Source organism: Pantherophis guttatus, chromosome 2 (assembly GCF_059756535.1).
Source record: "Pantherophis guttatus breed Tessera chromosome 2, ASM5975653v1, whole genome shotgun sequence".
Taxonomy (NCBI): Eukaryota; Metazoa; Chordata; class Lepidosauria; order Squamata; family Colubridae; genus Pantherophis; species Pantherophis guttatus.
In genome coordinates this window covers 173,286,946-173,306,327 of record NC_142064.1, presented here as the reverse complement: position 1 = coordinate 173,306,327, position 19,382 = coordinate 173,286,946, and the positions used below count along the sequence as shown (strand labels likewise).

Here is a 19,382-nt window from a genome sequence, read left to right as displayed (position 1 = left end):
CTATACTGGTTTTTACTCCAGGATTGGACCTTGTCTGTCATCACAAAGGTTGGGCTGGTTGTATCTCTGATCTGCCTATTCTTCTCCATCCTCACCTTCCTGTTTTGCCGTGCCATCCAAGGTATCCGCACCACCATCCACTTCCACCTTTGCCTGTCCCTCTTTGCTGCCCATGTCATCTTCTTGTGCACTGGGATATCTAGAAATACTGTAAGTAACTGGTAAGGATTTTGATTACATACTTGGGGGAGGCATTCTGAGCAAAACAGCTGAGAGAAATAAGTGGAAAATCCTCCACTTAATGGAAAAGGCTGGGTGTGGGCCTGGTGGCTCAGCAGACTGATAGCATTGTGATTAACACCAGCTGTCTGCAATTACTGTAAGTTCGAATCTCACCAGGCTCAAGGTTGACTCAGCCTTCCATCCTTTCTAAGGTAGGTAAATTGAGGACCCAGTTTGTGGGGGCAATAAGCTTGACTTTGTATAAAATATACAAAAGTATGAAGGCTATTGCTTAACGCATTGTAAGCCGCCCTGAGTCTCCGGAGAAGGGCGGCATATAAATCAATTTTTAAAAAAAATATCCCTTATAATGTGCATTTAAAAAATGAGCCCATACCTCCCACTTTTAAAATATCATTGAAAATGCATCTCTCCCTCCTTTAATAGAGAACTTGGGAGAGATTGTAATTCTAGCCCGGGAATTGACAGTGGGATGCTAACTCTTCTCCTTCCTACTATCTAAGTTAAATGCCATTGACTTGCACAGGGGAAAGTTGCCTAAACATGGTTTGCCAGCTCCTTCTATAGTCAATAAGTCCAGTCCAGTTCCTAACCTTTTGAAGGTCTGTGTTTGTTCCTTCAAGTATCTAATAGACCAAACAGTGAAGATGCCAAGAGGCACAAGTATTAAGGGGTGCTGTTAGACCTTAAAGGAGTAGGAACAAATAGTGCATCACATTTCTGTTTGAAGAGAATTTTCCTGAATATGAATGATGTCCTCCTCTGGGAAGAAGGATATTTGAAGACTGGACTGGATTTTGAAACTGCTGCCAGAACAACTTAGTCTAATTTTTGTTTCCCTTTTTAGACGGCATGTGTTGTAATTGCTGGATTGCTCCATTATTCCTTTCTCTGCGTCTTCTGTTGGATGCTACTGGAGGGTGTGCAGCTCTACATGATGGTAGTTCAGGTCTTCAATACACATAGCCTTAAACACTGGCACATCTTCCTTGTGGGATATGGGTTCCCAGCTGTCTTGGTGGGCATCTCCGCTGCCATCAACAGCAAAGGATACAGCAGCAGAAAGTGAGTCCTGAATTTGGGTTCCCATCCACCCCACCCCACCCCCCACCCAGCCAAGGGCTAAAAGAGTACCTGTGCATTGTGCACTGAAGGTCAGGTGACAGGATCTTGAATATGAATGTGTCCCTGGGTCCTCTGGTGCAGGAGTCTCCAACCTTGGCAACTTTAAGACTTGTGGACTTCAACTCCCAGAGATTTGTTGGCTGAGGAACTCCGGGAGTTGAAGTCCACAAGTCTTAAAGTTGCCAAGGTTGGAGACCCCTGCTCTGGTGCATGTCATCCTGGAATTGCTTGTGAAATAAAAGGGCTGAGCAGGCAAGTAGAGGAACCTACTCTGGACAGCCTTAAGCCCCTGTGACATAGACTTCTCTCCCTTCTACATATTCCTGCATGACTTGTAGTGAGCTTTCTTAGGAAAGTGAATTTCTAAAGAGGCAGAGGAACAGATCTAAGTGAAAAGTCAAAGAAGAACTGTATAGGTCCAATTACCTACAAAACAAGTCACTCTTTGTCTTTTCACACAGCTGCTGGCTTTCCAGGGAACGTGGGTTCTTGTGGAGCTTCCTGGGACCTGTCTCCTTTATCATCATGGTAATGCTGAATGCATATTCAAGTCTTCTTTCTTCCTTCTAATCTCTGCCTTGGGAATCACTTAAAATGTTAATCTCTGAACAGTATCCCAGTTTCTGTCTATTATAACTTTTTTGAAGGCATCATTATTTGGATGTAACTTTGGATGTAGTCGTCTAGTTCCTGTTATATGTCCCTTGATCCATCTCTGTTAGGGACAACTTTTGCCTCTCCTTTAGAAAAGCATTCGCCCCAGTTCTCACATACATTATCTGATGTCAAATTAAAATGCTTCTTCCCACCCCCACCCCATATCTGATATAAATAAACTGACGAAACTGAAATAACTCCTGGTGGCTATACAGCTTGGATTTAATTTGTCGAAGCAGAATTCTCTAATTCTAACACTGTCCAGCTTTCAAAAGCTTAATACTCTATCTTTAAGCTTCCATTAAGGAAGCTGGAAAAGCTGTGATATTTACGCTAGTGCTCATCTCAAAGCCTGATTATCCTTATCCAATCTTTTCTGCACAGGTCAACGCTGTTGTCTTTCTTATTACTGTCTGGAGGCTTTCCGAGAAGTTTGCTGACATTAACCCTGATTTGACTAAATTGAAAAAGCAGAGGTAAGTAGCCAAGAAAAAGTGATCATCTGTGTCTTAAAAGATCAGGAATTAATAACTGGTGAGATTATAATAATCCCCTTGGATAATAAATGATTTATTTAATAAAATGATTTTCAAAAACTCCATCTAATATAATCCTAGTGGAGAATTCGGGCATAGGCTGTTACCTAGCCCTGTTTGATGTAATAGATGCCCTCCACATTCTGTTTCAAGGCTAGTTCTCATTACATAAGATCAAGGACCATAGCAACAGGTGTTAAGTTGTGTTCTAAATCTCTTTTCCTACAGGGTACTCACAATCACAGCCATTGCACAGCTCTGTATTCTAGGCATTACTTGGATCTTTGGCTTGTTTCAGTTCAGCAATCAAACCCTCGTCCTGTCTTACCTCTTCACCATCTTGAACAGCCTACAGGGTCTCTTTATCTTCGTCCTGCACTGTGTACTCAAAAAACAGGTACCTGCGTTTGTAGAAAGGCAAATACGTTGAGAACCAGCTCAGAGACTGAAATCTTCTGGTCATTTATCTGGGAGTAAAGCACATTGAATATGATAGGATATACTTCTCAGCAGACAAGTATAGCATTACACTGTAAATTGAGCATATAATGTTGGGTGTTGGCAAAAAAAAAAAAAAAAAGACTCGAAGACTGACAAGTATCAAGGTGTGTATGTGTGCAAAGCAGGGGAAAGACCCAGATACAAAGACTAGAATTTCCTAAAGTTGTTGTTTGTGTCTAGGTGCGTGACGACTATTACCGCTGGTTGTGCCAGGGCAGACGTGGCAAGACCCAGAGTTCTGACAAGTACTCAGAGTTCAGTTCCACATCCGGTTCCAACACGTTAAGGGTAAGAGCTGATGAAAGGTTTCATCCTCCAGATTCCCCCTCTGAGTGTGGAGCTGCCCTGCAATACTGTTTTGACTTTGAGCCTGGCCATAATGTTCCTCCACTTGGCCCTTTTAAAAACAATCAAGAATCAGACTAAACCTGAATCAAAACCTGGAACCTGTCATCCTGTTTTTAGAAGCCATGCAAATCAATCACCAATAATGACTGCTTCTTCTAATGAGGTGCAAGTGGGTGTATTTGATATCTCTTCGGTCGTTTTATATGAATATTTGAGAGCGTATGTCAATGTGAAATGAGGGAAAAACATTTGACATAAGGATTAATCTGACCAGGAACCTAGGCTAAGAAAATAGGAAAAAACACACTAAGATTCATGAAAAGGGATATTCAGATGACCTAGTCCTAGTGTGAACACAGAGTAAAACTGACCAATCACACAATATAAGTAGGAATAGAGAGAGAGCATGATCCCCAAGCATTGCTATATCTCAGTAGTTTCTGTAGATTACTGACAGGTTAGTTATTCAGAGCTTCTAAATCAAGCAGAATCCAGACCACTTAACCAAGGATTATTAAATCATATGCCTCACATTTAAATTGAAGTGATTGGCTGTGTAGTTTGGATTTAAAATAGATTCCCTGACTGTAGTGCTACAGACTTCGTATTATTTGCTTTAACATGTAGATAAAGGTTGCATTGTCCTATAAATAACTAAGTTAATTGACAGGAAAATGTCCTTCCTTAAAACAGAAAGATTTACAAATCTATTGAAATTCTTGTCTGTTATCAAGAGCTAATGAAATATTTACTCCAGTGGAGGCAAACAATTACTAGATAATTCTAAAAGCTATCTTTTCTTTTCTTCCAGTCTCCCAAAACTTTGAAAGAATCTGGAATGTAACAACAGTTTTCAGAAATAATGAATTCCAAGAGTGCTGCTTTGCATATAAACTTTTCCAGGGAAAAGATGGGTTGGAAAACAGAACTATTGCCTGCTGATTCAGACCTACTGCAATAAGGACAGTCAAATTGCCAGAAACCTACGCATGGATCCATCTAGCAAGCTCCGGAACTGGGCTCACCTTCATCTTATATTGGTACAGGACTTCATCACATGTTCCCTTTTCTTTCATGCTAAGGCTCTTCTCTGTCAAAGAGAGGATCATTTCTTTTTAAAAGGTACTCCTACATATGACACTTTCATAAAAGGTCCTTTCCATGGACACTGGTTAGCCTTCTGCCTGGCTATTTATGCATCAAAAAGTTGAAGTGAATTTTGCGTAACAGGCATGATCTTTTTCATCCAGTCTATGGACTGATCTGATAGCATTTTCCTTAGTGTTTATTAAGTTATTTTCAAGTATAAACCTGTGATTGTCTGCAGTACTTATTAAGACAATAGAAACAGAGATGGTAAATATGCTATGTCAAGTGTGTTTAAGGAGTTAGGCAAGGCAAAGGACTGGCAAGGATGCTGTAATTTAGGACTGGACAAAGAATTTCACATTATTTTGCTTTGTGATTACATTTGTCCAAAAGGTAATATAAATTTTGAATTCTGCCCATCAGTGAGATGATAAAGCCAGATCTAGAGGTAGCTAAAAAGTTGTCCTGGTTTGAATAGTCCTGCACATAAAAATGTATCTAAATGTAGAAACATAGCATGTGTAGGCAAAATACAGACCTTTTAGAGAGTGATCTAATTTTTAATGTACAAGGCCTTTTATTTATTTTTAATAGAAAACTAAGCTTTCATTTGCAACCTTGCACACTGAGCCAGGCTTAATTAGGTATAAGTAACCCTGTGCTATAAATCTGTTTAAATTGTAGTTTGTTTCCCTTGCCGAAAGATTTTATGGTTGATCTTGGTGCATTAAATGTCTGCCACGCTCAAAATTCAGATTCAGCTCAAAAGGCAGATCTAAATAATCTAGCATCTCATGGGCTGCTTCATATCTGACACATTTGAGTGGAAGCACAGAAATAGAGAAAGAGTTTTCATTTGATGTTGTTTTACTGCTGTTCCCTGGAGTTCTGCATGCGGTAACAAGATGCAATGACAAAAAGGGGTATAGGATATAGAGCAATCTCAGTTACAAGAATGCAGGTAATGCTGTTTATTCGGACAAGTAGCAACAATTATAAACTTGAGGCAGTGAAAAGGAAGAAGTTTTGGTGGTGGTTTTTTTTTTATTACTTCGATGAAACACCTCCAGGGAACAGCAGAGCTTTGGTTAGATTAGAAAGTTAAAAGCAGTATCTCAAAAGGCAGTGATGGAAAAACTCTTCCATATTCTTATAAGAGAACAGTACAAATACAAAATCTTCAGGAGTCAAGGATTACTTCAGTTTTCCTCTTTTTTTAATGAAGTTAATGAATTTTTTCTACAGTGGCCATTCCCAGAAAATATTGAAGAACTTCCTGTTTAGACCAATTAGGCTTGAACTGTTTTCAGTATTCCTAACTTTTTTTGTAAAGTGCTTGGTATTTTTATTTTATGTGTATCTCAAGTTCCAGGTGTGCCTTATTTGCATGTAAATAGCAAAACACCAGAGTTCACAGCTGATATTTTTCTACTGAATTTTGCTGTCAAAATTATTCACAAGTTAGACCTAGTCTTTGCATGTACATTTTATAGTATTAGAATATGTAAATTTGTACTCGAGGGAAAAATTGGAGGGATTCATTTTACTGATACTTTTACTATTGTCTCTCAGTTTCAGTAACTGCCCTGTCTTGAAATATATTCACTCTAAGAGTGCCTTTAAAGATGTACAATTTTTTTTAAAAAAAATGTTTCTGTCCAATTACCTACCTACTTTCTTAAAGCATTTTTCCCTCAATTTATGTCTATGTCATCTTTGTCAAAATTGAACAGCCCTCCCCCAACCGGGGGGGGGGGGTATGACATCATCTATCTTCAGCCTACAATGCAATCCTTTCAACAGTTCCAAGAAGGCTCCACACCCATTTGCACCACTCAGGTAACCCTGACAACACAAATAAACCTTGAAGTGGCCTATATCAGTGGTCACCAACCAGTGGTCTGTAGACCACTGGTGGTCCGTGAGAAATTTTTGGTGGTCCACAGAAAAAATATTTGCATTTTTATATTGCACTAAATACTATTTATCTTTTTAAAAAAATCATTTTAGTGGTCCACGGGATTTAAAATTATGAATTTAGTGATCCCTGAGGTCCGAAAGGTTCTTGATCCCTGGCCGATATGACTCTCTAAAAGGATGCAAATGACCAACTGTCTGAAAGGAACATAAATCCTTCCATTCCCCACCATCCAGTCAGAGCTGAAGAAGCTTCTTGGATGAGAAGAAAACCAGAAAGTCCAATTGCCTCTTGAAAAACACCATTGGGACAACCATGACCTAGATGACTGAGAATCTCCATAGACTCTCTGAATCACACAAGTACAAAGACTGCAGCAATCCAAGAATACTAGAAAAAGGAAATAGACCACATATACAAATCTTTCAATAAAATGGATATCCATATCAAAAGTGCCTGACCACTCAATCCACCACAGCACAATCAACACAAATTATGAAAAGGATAATGCTGCCTTACATCAGAAACATCTGAGAAACAATAAACTATTACAAGCACTTGGCATTAGTGTAGCACACAAACCTACTAAAGCGGTCCAAAACATAAAGTAAACCAAAAGATCCAGGAGCCCAAGAAGAAGAAAAAAACAGAGAAATCATCTATATCATACAATTCAAGTACTGTAACAACCATTATGCCTGTCCATCCTACCACTATGTAGGATGGACAGGCAGAAGACTGCAGAGCAAACATCCATGAGTACCAGCTAGCAGTCAGAGAACAGAAAATTCCTTACTCTCACACCACATAAACAGACTTAACCATAGTTTAACTGAGAAATTATGAACATTCTGGACCAAGCTAAATCCAAAAATGCTAGGCAATTCAGACAAATCATCCATTAATAGACGCGGGGGAAAAAACATACTTACACACCATTCAAAAGAGACAATTAAAAAAAGCTAAGAAGGAAACAAAAAAGATCAGGATACATACTTTCCAGCAGCCGAAACCCAGATAAGCAGGGATTAACACCAGGCAAACAAGCAGAAAATAATACTCTAATCAAGGGAGTACCAAGGAATCGCACCCTCACCAAAACTGATAGGGCAAGCTAGTGCATAGGCCAGGGTTGTCAAACTGGATTTCTTCGAGGGCCGGGTCAGCATTGTAGTTCTCTGCGGGCCGGGGGTGGGGGGGAGACGGGACGGATGCCTCCTGCAGCATTTTACCAGCCAAAATGGGGTGCAGGGGTGCACGCACAGCCCCCATATACCTCGTTTTTGCCCTCCCCAGCCTCCAGTAGCACTCTGCCAGGCCAAAAAGGGCCATGCAGAGGCCTCCCAAAGCCTCTGCGCAGTCTGTTTTTGGCCGGCAGAGTGCTGCAGGAGGCTGGGGAGGGTGAAAATGGACTGCAGAGGCCCCCACATGCATCCCATTTTGGCCGGTAGAGACACTGTAAGCCGGTCCTTTGATATTTCCAGGCTGGCCCCACGGGCCTGGTTTAAGAACCCGGCCCACGGGCCTTGAGTTTGATACCCCTAGCATAGACCATCCCCAAGTATGCTGCCTATTACTAAAAAGAGCAGACAGCATTGTCCTTCCTCATTTTGATGAAGCAATGAAACCATGTGTTTTTGATATATAGTGGTTTTCATCTGTTTTCAATAGTTCCTAAAAACATTGCATGGTTTTAGTGCTCTGTTGGTTTGACAAAGGACAATATAGTCTGTCGTTTTTAGTAATAGGCAGTCCATTTGTAAATACGAGTTCCGACTTAAATACAAATCCAAGATAAAGTTCTTAACCTGGCGGTGCCTATATATAAATAGGGAACAAATCACACATTCACTCTCTGATGACGTTAACCTGGTAATGAAATGACTGCAAGCAAACCACCAAGCTCAGACAGGACCAAGGATTTCATAACACATTTTATTAAAAGGCTTAAGCTTTCATGGATGCACGGAGTGGCTAAATTGACATAGAATTTAAATTGGGATGAGGTGGGTCAGAAGGGAGGGGAAGACCGGGTAGTTATGCAGGTGCAAATTATATATGAGACAGATTACAAGCACCATATCAATTAACAATTGTAATACATTAAAATCCCATGGCATTTATTAGCTAGCCTGAAACTTTTGACTGTATGAGTTGAGCAATCTCACTCGTTTCTTCTTCCTCCCACTCCCCAAAAACGGCTATTTTGAGATCTGTAATGGAGTGTCCTGACAGGTTCAAATGCTCCAGGATTATTTTGCCATTACTTTAAATCCAGATGTCAAACTTGCATCCATTAATTCTTTTTGCAACGTTTGGCATGTTTGGCCTACATAGAATCCAGAGATAATAGCATCTCTTACAGTATATGCCTCTGATGTGTATGAAGTTGTTGGCCTGTGATGGTGCTATTGATGTAAATGTGGGGAGTTGGTGGGGATTATCCACTTCCTTAGCATCATAACCCTGTTATTTCTTGTCATCTACTTCAGATTGGATGGTTTTCTATATGCAAGTATGGACCTGCCACCCTAAGAAAATGCAGTATTTCAATATAGGCTACAATTTACTGAGTAGCTTGAACTGCACATAGCCAGTGATGTGTTTTTGGTGGTATTTTAATAAATCCTCCCTGATCTAGCTCTGCTGTCTACTACATTTAGGTGGGTTATTTATAGAATGTCCATTTTAATCCATCAGTTGCACATCACTGCAGGTTGGCCAGAACAAATGCAGTTGTAGTGTAGATTCTATAGATCAGGAGTCCCCAATCCCTGATCCCTGGCCTGGCATCCAGCATGCCAGCAACTACCCGCGCAAAAAAGCGAAGCCCCATCCATGGGATGGAGGCAGATGCAAAACTATACCCCTGCTGGTCCGTGAAAAAACCTTTCTCCATGGAACCAATCCCTGGTGCCCAAAACTTGGGGGGGGAGGGGGCGGCACACTGCTAGATATATTCAATACTATATTCTGGGTGGAAGTAATTGGTAGGGTTCCTGAATACTGTTTATGTTTATTGTGTTGTTTTACCATGACATCAAAGTGGACTTTGTTTTTTTTTAGATGGGGTAATTTGATTACCCCATCTAGATGGGGTAATTTGATTATTCGTTTCCAGGGGTCCAGATGTTTAAATGTCATCAATGAATCTCAAGTAAAAAGAGCAGTTGTACTAGGTCAGACATGAAGATGTTCACAAACTTGGAGCCATGGGCATAATATACCTTCAAATATTGCTGATTTATTATTTATTTATTTATTTATTTATTTATTTATTTATTTATTTATTTATTTATTTATTTATTTATTAATTATATTTCTATGCCGCCTTTCTCCCGTAGGACTCAAGGCGGTGTACAGTCAAGAAAAATATAGACACACAAACATCATAAAATTGCTAATTAAAATTATTACTTAGTTTGGTCAATTAAATAAAACCCAGAATTAGATCACATTTAAAAAAATCATTCACATGTTCATATGTTTAGCCCCGCCTGTTGGAACATCAGGGTCTTAAGGGCACGGTGGAAAGCACGGAGATCAGGGATATTCCGTATCTCCGGGGGTAGTTCATTCCGAAGGGTTGGAGCCCTCACAGAGAAGGCCCTCCCCCTGGGGGTCGCCAGTCGACATAATTTGACTGACGGTACCCTGAGTAGTCTCTCCCTGTGAGAACGAACTGGTCGGTGGGAGGCTATTGGTGGCAAAAGATGGTCTCGTAGGTACCCAGGTCCTAAGCCATGGAGCGCTTTAAAGGTGATAAATAACAACTTGAATCGCACCCGGAAGACCACCGGGAGCCAGTGCAGCTCGCGTAGGAGAGGTGTTACATGGGCGTAACGAGCTGCGCCCATAATCACCCACGCGGCTACATTCTGGACCAGTTGGAGCCTCCGGGTGCTTTTCAATGGGAGCCCCATGTAGAGAGCATTACAGTAGTCCATACGGGAGGTAACTAGGGCATGAGTGACCGTGCGCAAGGCGTCCCGATCCAGAAAGGGACGCAACTGGCGGATCAGGCGAACCTGATAAAAGGCACCCCTGGCCACAGCCGTCAAATGATCTTCTAAAGATAGCCGTGAATCCAGGAGGACACCCAAGTTGCGGGCCCTCTCTGTGGGGAGCAAGATCTCATCCCCTATTGTCAGTGATGGTACCAGCTGACTATACCGGGATGCCGGAAGCCACAGCCACTCGGTCTTGGAGGGGTTGAGTCTGAGCTTGTTTCTCCCCATCCAGATCCGCATGGCCTCCAGGCAACGGGACATCACAGCAAGGGCATCATTGGGGTGGTCTGGGGTGGAGATGTATAGCTGTGTGTCATCAGCATACTGATGAACACTCACCCCGAAACCACGGATGATCTCGCCTAGCGGTTTTACATAAATGTTGAACAGAAGGGGTGAGAGGACTGACCCTTGCGGCACTCCACAAATAAGGTGCCTCGAGGTCGACCTCTGCCCCCCTGCCAACACAAACTGCGACCGGTCAGAGAGGAAGGAGGAGAACCACCGAAGCACGGTGCCCCCTATTCCTAACCCCTCCAGCCGGTGCAGTAAGATACCATGGTCGATGGTATCAAAAGCCGCTGAGAGATCTAATAGGACCAGGATAGAGGAGCAACCTCTGTCCCGAGCCCTCCAGAGATCATCCACCAATGCAACCAATGCCGTTTCCGTGCTGTATCGTGACCTGAAGCCCGACTGGAACGGATCCAGATAGATAGCTTCATCCAGGTATTGGGGTAGTTGTCGTGCCACCACACTCTCAACAACCTTCGCAAGAAAGCGAAGATTGGAGACTGGCAGATAATTTGATAATATAGCCGGGTCCAGGGAAGGCTTCTTGAGGAGGGGCTTCACAACCGCCTCTTTCAAGGCAGCGGGAAAGACACCCTCACTCAGAGAAGCATTTATAATCCCCTGGAGCCAGCCTCGTGTAACCTCCTGGGAGGCCAGTACCAACCAGGAGGGACACGGGTCCAATAAACATGTGGCAGCGTTAAGCTTGCCCAGAATCCTGTCCATGTCCTCAGGAGTCACAGAGTCAAACTCTTCCCAGATAATGCTCTCAAGACCTTCCCCTGTCTCCTCCCCTGGATCTACCCAATCGGAGTCCAGGCCTTCCCGAATCTGAGCAACTTTATCATGCAGAAATTGTACAAAATCCTCAGCTCGACCCTTTAAGGGATCTTCCCGTACCCCCACCTGAAGTAGGGAGCGGGTCACCCTAAACAGCGCGGCTGGGCGGTTCTCTGCAGATGCAATAAGAGCGGAGAAGTAGCTAGACTTTGCCGTTCTTATCGCCACTAGGTAGGTCTTAATATAAGATCTCACCTGTGTTCGGTCAGATTCAGATCGGCTTGTCCTCCAATCGCTCTCCAGGCGTCTTTTCCGACGCTTCATCTCTCTCAGCTCCTCGGAAAACCAAGGAGCTAGATGAGATCAGCAACGGGTCAGAGGCCGCAGAGCCACGACGCGATCCAAGGCCGCAGTAGCCGCCCTGTCCCAGGCGACCAGTCGAGTCGTGAGCCAGAGTCTCAGGAAATGGCCCAAGCTCCATCAGGAATCTTTCGGGGTCCATCAGGCGCCTGGGACGGAACCATTTGGTTGGTTCCGTCTCCCTGCGGTGGGTGGAAGTGACTTGAAAGTCCATGTGAAGGAGAGAATGATCAGACCATGACAAGGGCTTGATGTCTATATCCCCTATTCTTAGATCATTCAGCCACTGATCAGAGACAAAAATCAAGTCCAGAGTGTGATTCCCCAAGTGGGTGGGGCCTTGAACTACCTGGGTCAGGTCCATGGCCGTCATGGAAGCCACGAACTCCCGAGCAGTCTCCGACATCTCACCAGCGGATGGCAGGTTAAAATCCCCCATAACAATAAGTCTGGGGGTTTCCACCGCCACCCCGGCTATAATGTCAAGCAGCTCAGGCAGGACCGCTGTTACGTGGCAGGGAGCCAGGTACGCAATCAGTAGGCCCATCTGAATCCCCTGACCCCACTTCACAAGGAGGGACTCACATCCGGCTATCTGAGGAACAGTGGCCTCCCTCGGGCAAAGACTTTCTCTAATGATTGCTGCCACTCCCCCACCCCTTCCCTGAGTCCTTGGCTGATGGAATGCACGGAAACCTGGCGGGCACATTTCCACAAGGGGAACTCCTCCCTCCTGGCCTAACCAGGTCTCCGTAATCCCTACCAGGTCAGCACCCCCCTCTGAAATAAGATCATGAATGAGGGGGGCTTTATTTACCACTGACCTGGCATTACATAATATCAGCCGTAGACCCAGGGACTGAGACTCTGAACAACCCGGGAAACGAGCAGTGCTTTGGGGGTTGGAGTGGGCAATCGCTCATAAACAACGAGTGCGCACTCCCGAAACATAATATGGCCCCCTGCAGCCGTCATATCTGCCCCTCCCACTTACTATACTAATGCCCATCACTTCATCCCCCTGCATCCTTGTCAGATTTCTGTCCCCATCCTCCCCACCATGATCATCAGACCCATTACCCCTTTCAGTGGATTTATGGATCCCCCCAGATCCATTCCCACAATCCCTCCCAGAACCCCTTAAAATAGAATTTAAAGATTTATCTAAAAAACCCCAAAGCCGTCGTTTTTTTGCAAACCACCTCTCGGGGTTCCAAAACCCGTCCTCAAGAGCGGCCCTTGATAACTGAGAGGGCCAGACATGCAAGAGGGGGGAATCTCGCAGTGCAAGGAGCTCCGCAGTTGAATACATCAAAGATAGGAGCGAGTTGAAGGAGATGAAGGATCATTTTCTTCTAAGAGTGTTAGAGATGGTTAAGACAGGTAATTTAAAATAAGGGAGGAAATAGATGTTAAAGGAAGACCAGTATGTTACAAATGTCAATACATCGGAACATCATCGCCCTCTCACGACGATGGGAAGTCTTGTGGTTGTAGTAAGTCCATCCAAAGGAGGTGGGGGTAGAGGTCTCAAAGGGTCGTCCTCTCACAGCGACCAAACCATTTGAAACAAACAAAGAGAAGGTGGTCTATCTCCCCATAATCCAAGACTCTCGATGTCTGTATCTCCTCCAGTCCTGATACCAGTGATGGCCGAGGATTAGATCAAAAAAGTAAGGCAGAGCCACTGGACAAAGTATTTAGGGTTAAATAATCAGGGTAATCTTGAGGAATAGGTGGTAAATAAAGCTGCAGATCGATCTAAGATTGCAAGTTAACGCTAAGTGGTCGTAATAGACCTAGATCTGATAAAGGAGAGAGGGACAGTTGAGGGGGAGAGTAAGTCATCATCTCCAGTTTGTAATCCTCAGTCCCTATCCATCACCTTGCTCAGGCTACTTAGTTCAATTAGTTTAATAAGTCCTCAGAGTTTCAAGAAAGAGGAGTGCAACAGATCCCTAGAGGTTGAAAGGATCCTAACATTTATAGCATTGCCCTCTCCTCTATTAACAATGAGGGCTTCCTTGCAGCCTCCTGGTGTTGCAGTCGCTGGCATTAGCGCCATTCCCCTTGCCATTGTGGTAACCCCCCTTGCCGTAGACATCATCGCCGTGTTGCTACATGCAGCGCCTATTAGCCCAGGCATCATTATCAACACCCTATCCTGAGTTGATGTTGCCACCGTCTCGCCAACCATTTCATCAGCTGTATTAGACTCAGTGGTTGACCCGGTTGTGACAGCCAGGCTTTGATGTTTTTTTTTTTTTATTGCAAAAGTTTTACAATTACATTTTCACCGCATTTCCCCCCCCATCCCACCCCCCGCTCCCCACCCTAACCCCCCTCAAACCCCCCCTAACCCTCCCCCCCTGACTTCCATGAAGTATAATCCCATCAAAGTCCCCTTTTTACAAAACTTGAACCCCTCAAACCCCCTTAGAAAAAAAAAAAAATTCCCCCCCCCTCACAGTATTCATACATTTCTATTTTTATATAATACTTTCAATGAAAAGCTATTTGGTATTTCCTAACTTGATATTTGTTCTGCACATAATCTATCCACTTTTTCCATTCCCATTCATAAGTCTCTTGTGGGCGATCTTTTAAAAATGCTGAAATCTTCGCCATCTCCGCAAAACTGGCCATCTTCAAAGTCCATTCTTCAATAGTGGGTAAAGACTCATTTTTCCAATATTTACCTATCAATAACCTCGCTGCTGTGATCATGTACAATATCAACTTAATTTCATCCAGTGTAAAACCCTTTACTATACCCAATAAGAACAATTGTGGGGAAAATGGAATTTTTCTCTTCAAAACATTCTGCATAACCCACCATATTTTAATCCAAAAAGCCTTAACTTTCTTACAATTCCACCAAACATGATAATATGTAGCATCTAAACAATCACATCTCCAACATTTTGGCTGAACATTAGGATACATACAGGATAATTTCTTGGGATCTAAATGCCATCTGTAAAACATCTTATAAAAATTTTCCCTCAAATTCTGCGATTGTGTAAATTTAACATTCTGAACCCATATCTTTTCCCATGTTTCTAACATCACTGGTTCTTCAAAATTTTGTGCCCACTTAATCATACAATCTTTAACCAATTCAGTTTCTGAATCCCTTTCTAACAAAACATTATAAAGCCTTTTAATATGCATTGGACCTTTCTCTTTTATATGTCTGACCAATTCTTCCTCATGCAACATAATACCAGTTTTTTGGTCCTCTTTCCATCTCAATTGTAGTTGATTATATTGTAACCAAGTTAAATTAATTCCTTCATCCAACAGTGTCTGTAATGTCTTCAACTGCCATCTGCCCGCATCTGTAAAAAGAATCTCTTTATATAAAAACCCCCCGAGTGACATTATATTTGTATTCCACATAGTATGACCAAGATCCAGCCATAACGGTATTTTGTAATCCCATTTGAGTCGGTGCTTCTTCCAAACTCTCATCAAAGAGTCTCTAAGTATATGGCTTTTAAATACTTTATCCACTTTATTATCATAAAATAAATAAGCATGCCATCCAAATTCAAGATCAAAACTTTCTATATTCAATATTCCAGTCTTTTTCCTTCCAAACCAGTCACTTGCTTGAGTCAAAGCTGCTGCTTCATAATATAACTGTAGGTTTGGAAGTTTAAGACCTCCCCTTTCTGGAACATCTTGCATAATTTTCAATTTCACTCTCGGTTTTTTCTCATTCCAGACAAACTTATTCAGTCCTCTTTGCCACTCTTTCAGTTGTTTATCACTTTTAAGCACCAGAATCATTTGAAACAGAAATAGAAATCTTGGCAAAATATTCATCTTTACTGCTGCTATTCTTCCAAGTAAAGAAAGCTGCAGTTTTTTCCATGTCTCCATGTCTTTTTGCACCTCTCGCCACAAAACCTCATAATTATTTTGAATCAGTTTCATATTAGATTCTGCAACCTGAACTCCTAAATATTTAACCTTTGACACAATCTCAAAACCTGCCCTCCTTTCAAGTTCATATTTTCGTTCTTGTGTCATATTTTTGACTATCATCTTAGTTTTTTTCTGGTTCAGTCTGAATCCTGATACTGCACCATAATCTCTTATAATGTCTTTCATCAGGATTATTGATTCCACCGGTTGTGTTAGGGTAACAACCAGATCATCTGCAAATGCCCTTATTCTGTAATCTTCTTGCCTTATCACTATACCTTTCAAGCTAATCGAATCCCTTATTATATTCAACAAGACTTCTAATGTTAAAATAAAAAGCAATGGGGATAACGGACAACCTTGTCTTGTTCCTTTTTCAATTTTGAAATCTGTTGTCAAACTTCCATTAATAATAATCTGTGCCTTTTGCTCTTGATAAATTGCTGAAACCGCCAATATAAATTGATCCCCAAAGTCCATTTTTTTCAAAGTCTTTAATAGAAAATTCCAATCCACTCTATCAAAGGCTTTCTCCGCATCCAAAAAAGCCAGCACTGCAGGGATCTGTTTATTCTTCTCAAGATATTCCAGTAAATCTATCACTTGCCTTACATTGTCCTTCATATATCTACCCTCTATAAATCCCGCTTGATCTTCATGAATCACCTCTTGAATCACTGGCATCAACCTGTTGGCTAATACTTTTGCATAAATTTTGTAGTCATTATTCAGAAGAGATATTGGCCTATAATTTTCCGGTTTTTTAGGACCCGCTTGCTCTTTTGGTATCAAAGAAATATAAGCTGTTTTCCATGATGGGGGTATTTTACCCCCTTGTTGTATATTACAAAATAAGTCTCTAAGTTGTTCCACCATTTCTGCTTGCAAAGTTTTATAATACACTGCAGTCAAACCATCTGTTCCCGGAGCTTTGGCAGTTTTCAGTTGTTTTATTGCTACAATTATCTCCTCAGCTGTTATAGGGTGATTCAGTCTTTCCTTTTGTAAGTTAGTAACTTTTGTAACTCTTTTATTTTCTAGATATTTTTCTATAAGTCCATTCTGTATGTCATCTTTAGCATATAGTTTAGTATAGTAATCTACAAAAACTTCTTTAATTAATTTTTGTTGATAAATTTCTGTCCCTCCAATGTCAATACAGTCGATGGTCCGCATACTCTGCTTCTTCCTTAGGGTGTAAGCCAGCCATCTGCCCGGTTTATTGGCATTACAAAATGTGTTATGCTTTGCATATTGTAAATTTGTTGCAACCTGGTCCGCCATAAGCATTTGGAATTGGTCTTTCAAGAGTTTTATAGCACTATGTGTTCTTTTATCTGTTGGATTTTTAATAAGTAACTGTTCTTTTTTCTTTATTTCTGCTTCAATTTCAATTCTTTTCTTTTGTCTATTCAATTTGTGCTTAGAGTTCATGTAAATGAGTACCCCTCTCATATATGCTTTACTCGCATCCCATACAATTTCAATAGGGGTACCCTTGTTCAAATTAATTTCAAAAAATTCTTTCATCTGCTTCTTAAGTTCTATTATATTTTTTTCATATCTAAACAGATTTTCATTTAGTCTCCATGATCTTCTCTCAATTTTTGCAGTCTCAATTTCTATCCATACTGGACTATGATCAGATAAAGTTCTTGGAAAAATTTTTGTTCTTTTTGTTTTGACAAGTAAATCATTTGATACTAAAATAAAATCAATCCTTGAAAAAGATCTATGTCTGTCAGAAAAGAAAGTATAATCCAAGTCTTTTAAGTTATGTATTCTCCAGACATCCTTTAGTTCCAAATCTTCTTTCATTTCAAAAAAAGTTTGTGGTAGTCTAATCTTTGACTTCGCCAGACTTCTTTTATCTAGCTTGGAATCAATTACTCCATTCCAATCTCCCATAATCAAAATTGATCTATAGTCCCATTGCAACATTTTAGTATGCAAAGTTTTATAAAAGTGATCCTGCTGTTGGTTGGGAGCATAAAGCCCAATCACAAGAATTTGACCATATGGAGTACACAGTTCAATTGCTACAAATCTACCACCTTCATCCGCTTCTATAATTTTAGCTGAAAATCTTTTGTTTATATAAATAACCACGCCATTCTTTTTTTCCAAATTTGATGCTATGAAATGTATTCCTAACTTTAAATTTATCAAATATTTTTGATCTTGCGTTCTGATATGAGTTTCTTGTAAACAAATTATATCATTATTAAATTGTTGTAAATATGTAAATATTTTCTTTCTTTTCTGTGGCGAATTCAGTCCATTCACATTCCAAGACAAAAACTTAACCATCATGTATACCTTTTTGAAGCGACGAGCAGAATTGCCGGATGTCTTCCGAGGCCACCGACGTTGCTCTCCCCATGGCTTCCCTTTGATCTGTAGTACTCTTAGCTCCTTTTTTATATTGTTGTGCCGTAGCTCTTTCTTGCAGTTGTTTTTCTTTAAGTTGTTTTGAAACTGCACGAGTTATTCGCTGGTCTTTAGCTTCAGCCATACGCTTTAGGTCCAGTGCCACATCTCTTGTAGTCAGAATTGGAGAAGATTCTAACAGGGGCTCATCCAGAAAACCTCCTTCAGCACCCTGCGCTTCCGTTGGATCTAGTTCAATCTGCTTAAGCTGCACTTCCAATTCTTGCTGGGGTTGCTTCTCCTTCTCACTCTCCTTTATCTCCAGTACAGTAGATGAGCGTGGGGATGGTGACCTCTCTTTAAAAACATTGTAGTAAAAATATTCCGCTTTTTCAACAGTATTCAGTCGGTGTTTTTCCCCCTGGTACTTCAAAATTATACCCGTTGGGGCATCCCACCGAAATGGAATCTGTAATTTGTTTAATTCCTTTACTAGAAAACCAAAATCTTTTCTATCTTTCAGCATCTTTGGCGGTAACTCTTTATAAATTCCAACTTGAGTTCCCTCAACTTGCACAGAGGAAAGAAAAGATTTTTGCAGAATATCATTTCTCATTCTTCTGTCTGTGAAATAAATCACCACGTCTCTTGGTAATTGTCTTTGTCTGGCCACCCACGAGTTCACTCTGTAAATTTTATCTATTTTGCATAAAATCTCATCAGGATCAATTTTTAACAACACAGCCAAGGCATCAGCACAAACCTGTCTCAGATCTTGCCGGTCACTCTCCTTGATACCTCTAATTCTTATAGCAAATTCCATGGACCGGAATTTCATCATCGTGATTTCATCTTCAACTCTCTGCACTTTATTATCCACATCAGAAATTTTAAAATCAGTATCTTTTATTTTAACATTCACTTCTGATTTAAATTCTTCCAATTTAGAGTCCACTTTAATGATAACTTCTGACAGGCCAGAAACTGCATTTGATAATTTATCAGTCACCTTGTCATAATTCTCTTTCACCAAATTTTTCATTTCAGTAATTTCCTGCTTAATTTCCTGTTGGGATTTTTGAAATTTATCATCCAAAGCCTGCGTGATAAATTTTTTTAAACTTTCAAAATCAAACTGCTCTTCAGGCTTATGTGTGGGAGATCCCCCCCCTGCTGCCTTGCTTTCCTGTTTTTTAGAGGCCATTTTACCTCGTGAGT

General features: G+C 41.2%; 1 protein-coding gene across 2 annotated transcripts in view; it reads left to right on the top strand.

Moving 5' to 3' along the window:
- ADGRE5 (adhesion G protein-coupled receptor E5) overlaps positions 1–6,197 on the top strand; it is a 61,802-nt gene extending 55,605 nt beyond the window's left edge. For both annotated transcript variants that reach the window (XM_034407312.3, XM_034407306.2), the window contains 7 exons: positions 22–210; positions 1,091–1,308; positions 1,830–1,896; positions 2,410–2,501; positions 2,790–2,958; positions 3,243–3,350; positions 4,222–6,197. In XM_034407312.3, the coding sequence (XP_034263203.2) occupies positions 22–210; positions 1,091–1,308; positions 1,830–1,896; positions 2,410–2,501; positions 2,790–2,958; positions 3,243–3,350; positions 4,222–4,254 (876 nt within the window). In that variant the 3' untranslated portion in view covers positions 4,255–6,197. The remainder of the gene's footprint in view (positions 1–21; positions 211–1,090; positions 1,309–1,829; positions 1,897–2,409; positions 2,502–2,789; positions 2,959–3,242; positions 3,351–4,221) is intronic.
- Positions 6,198–19,382: the final 13,185 nt, after the last annotated feature.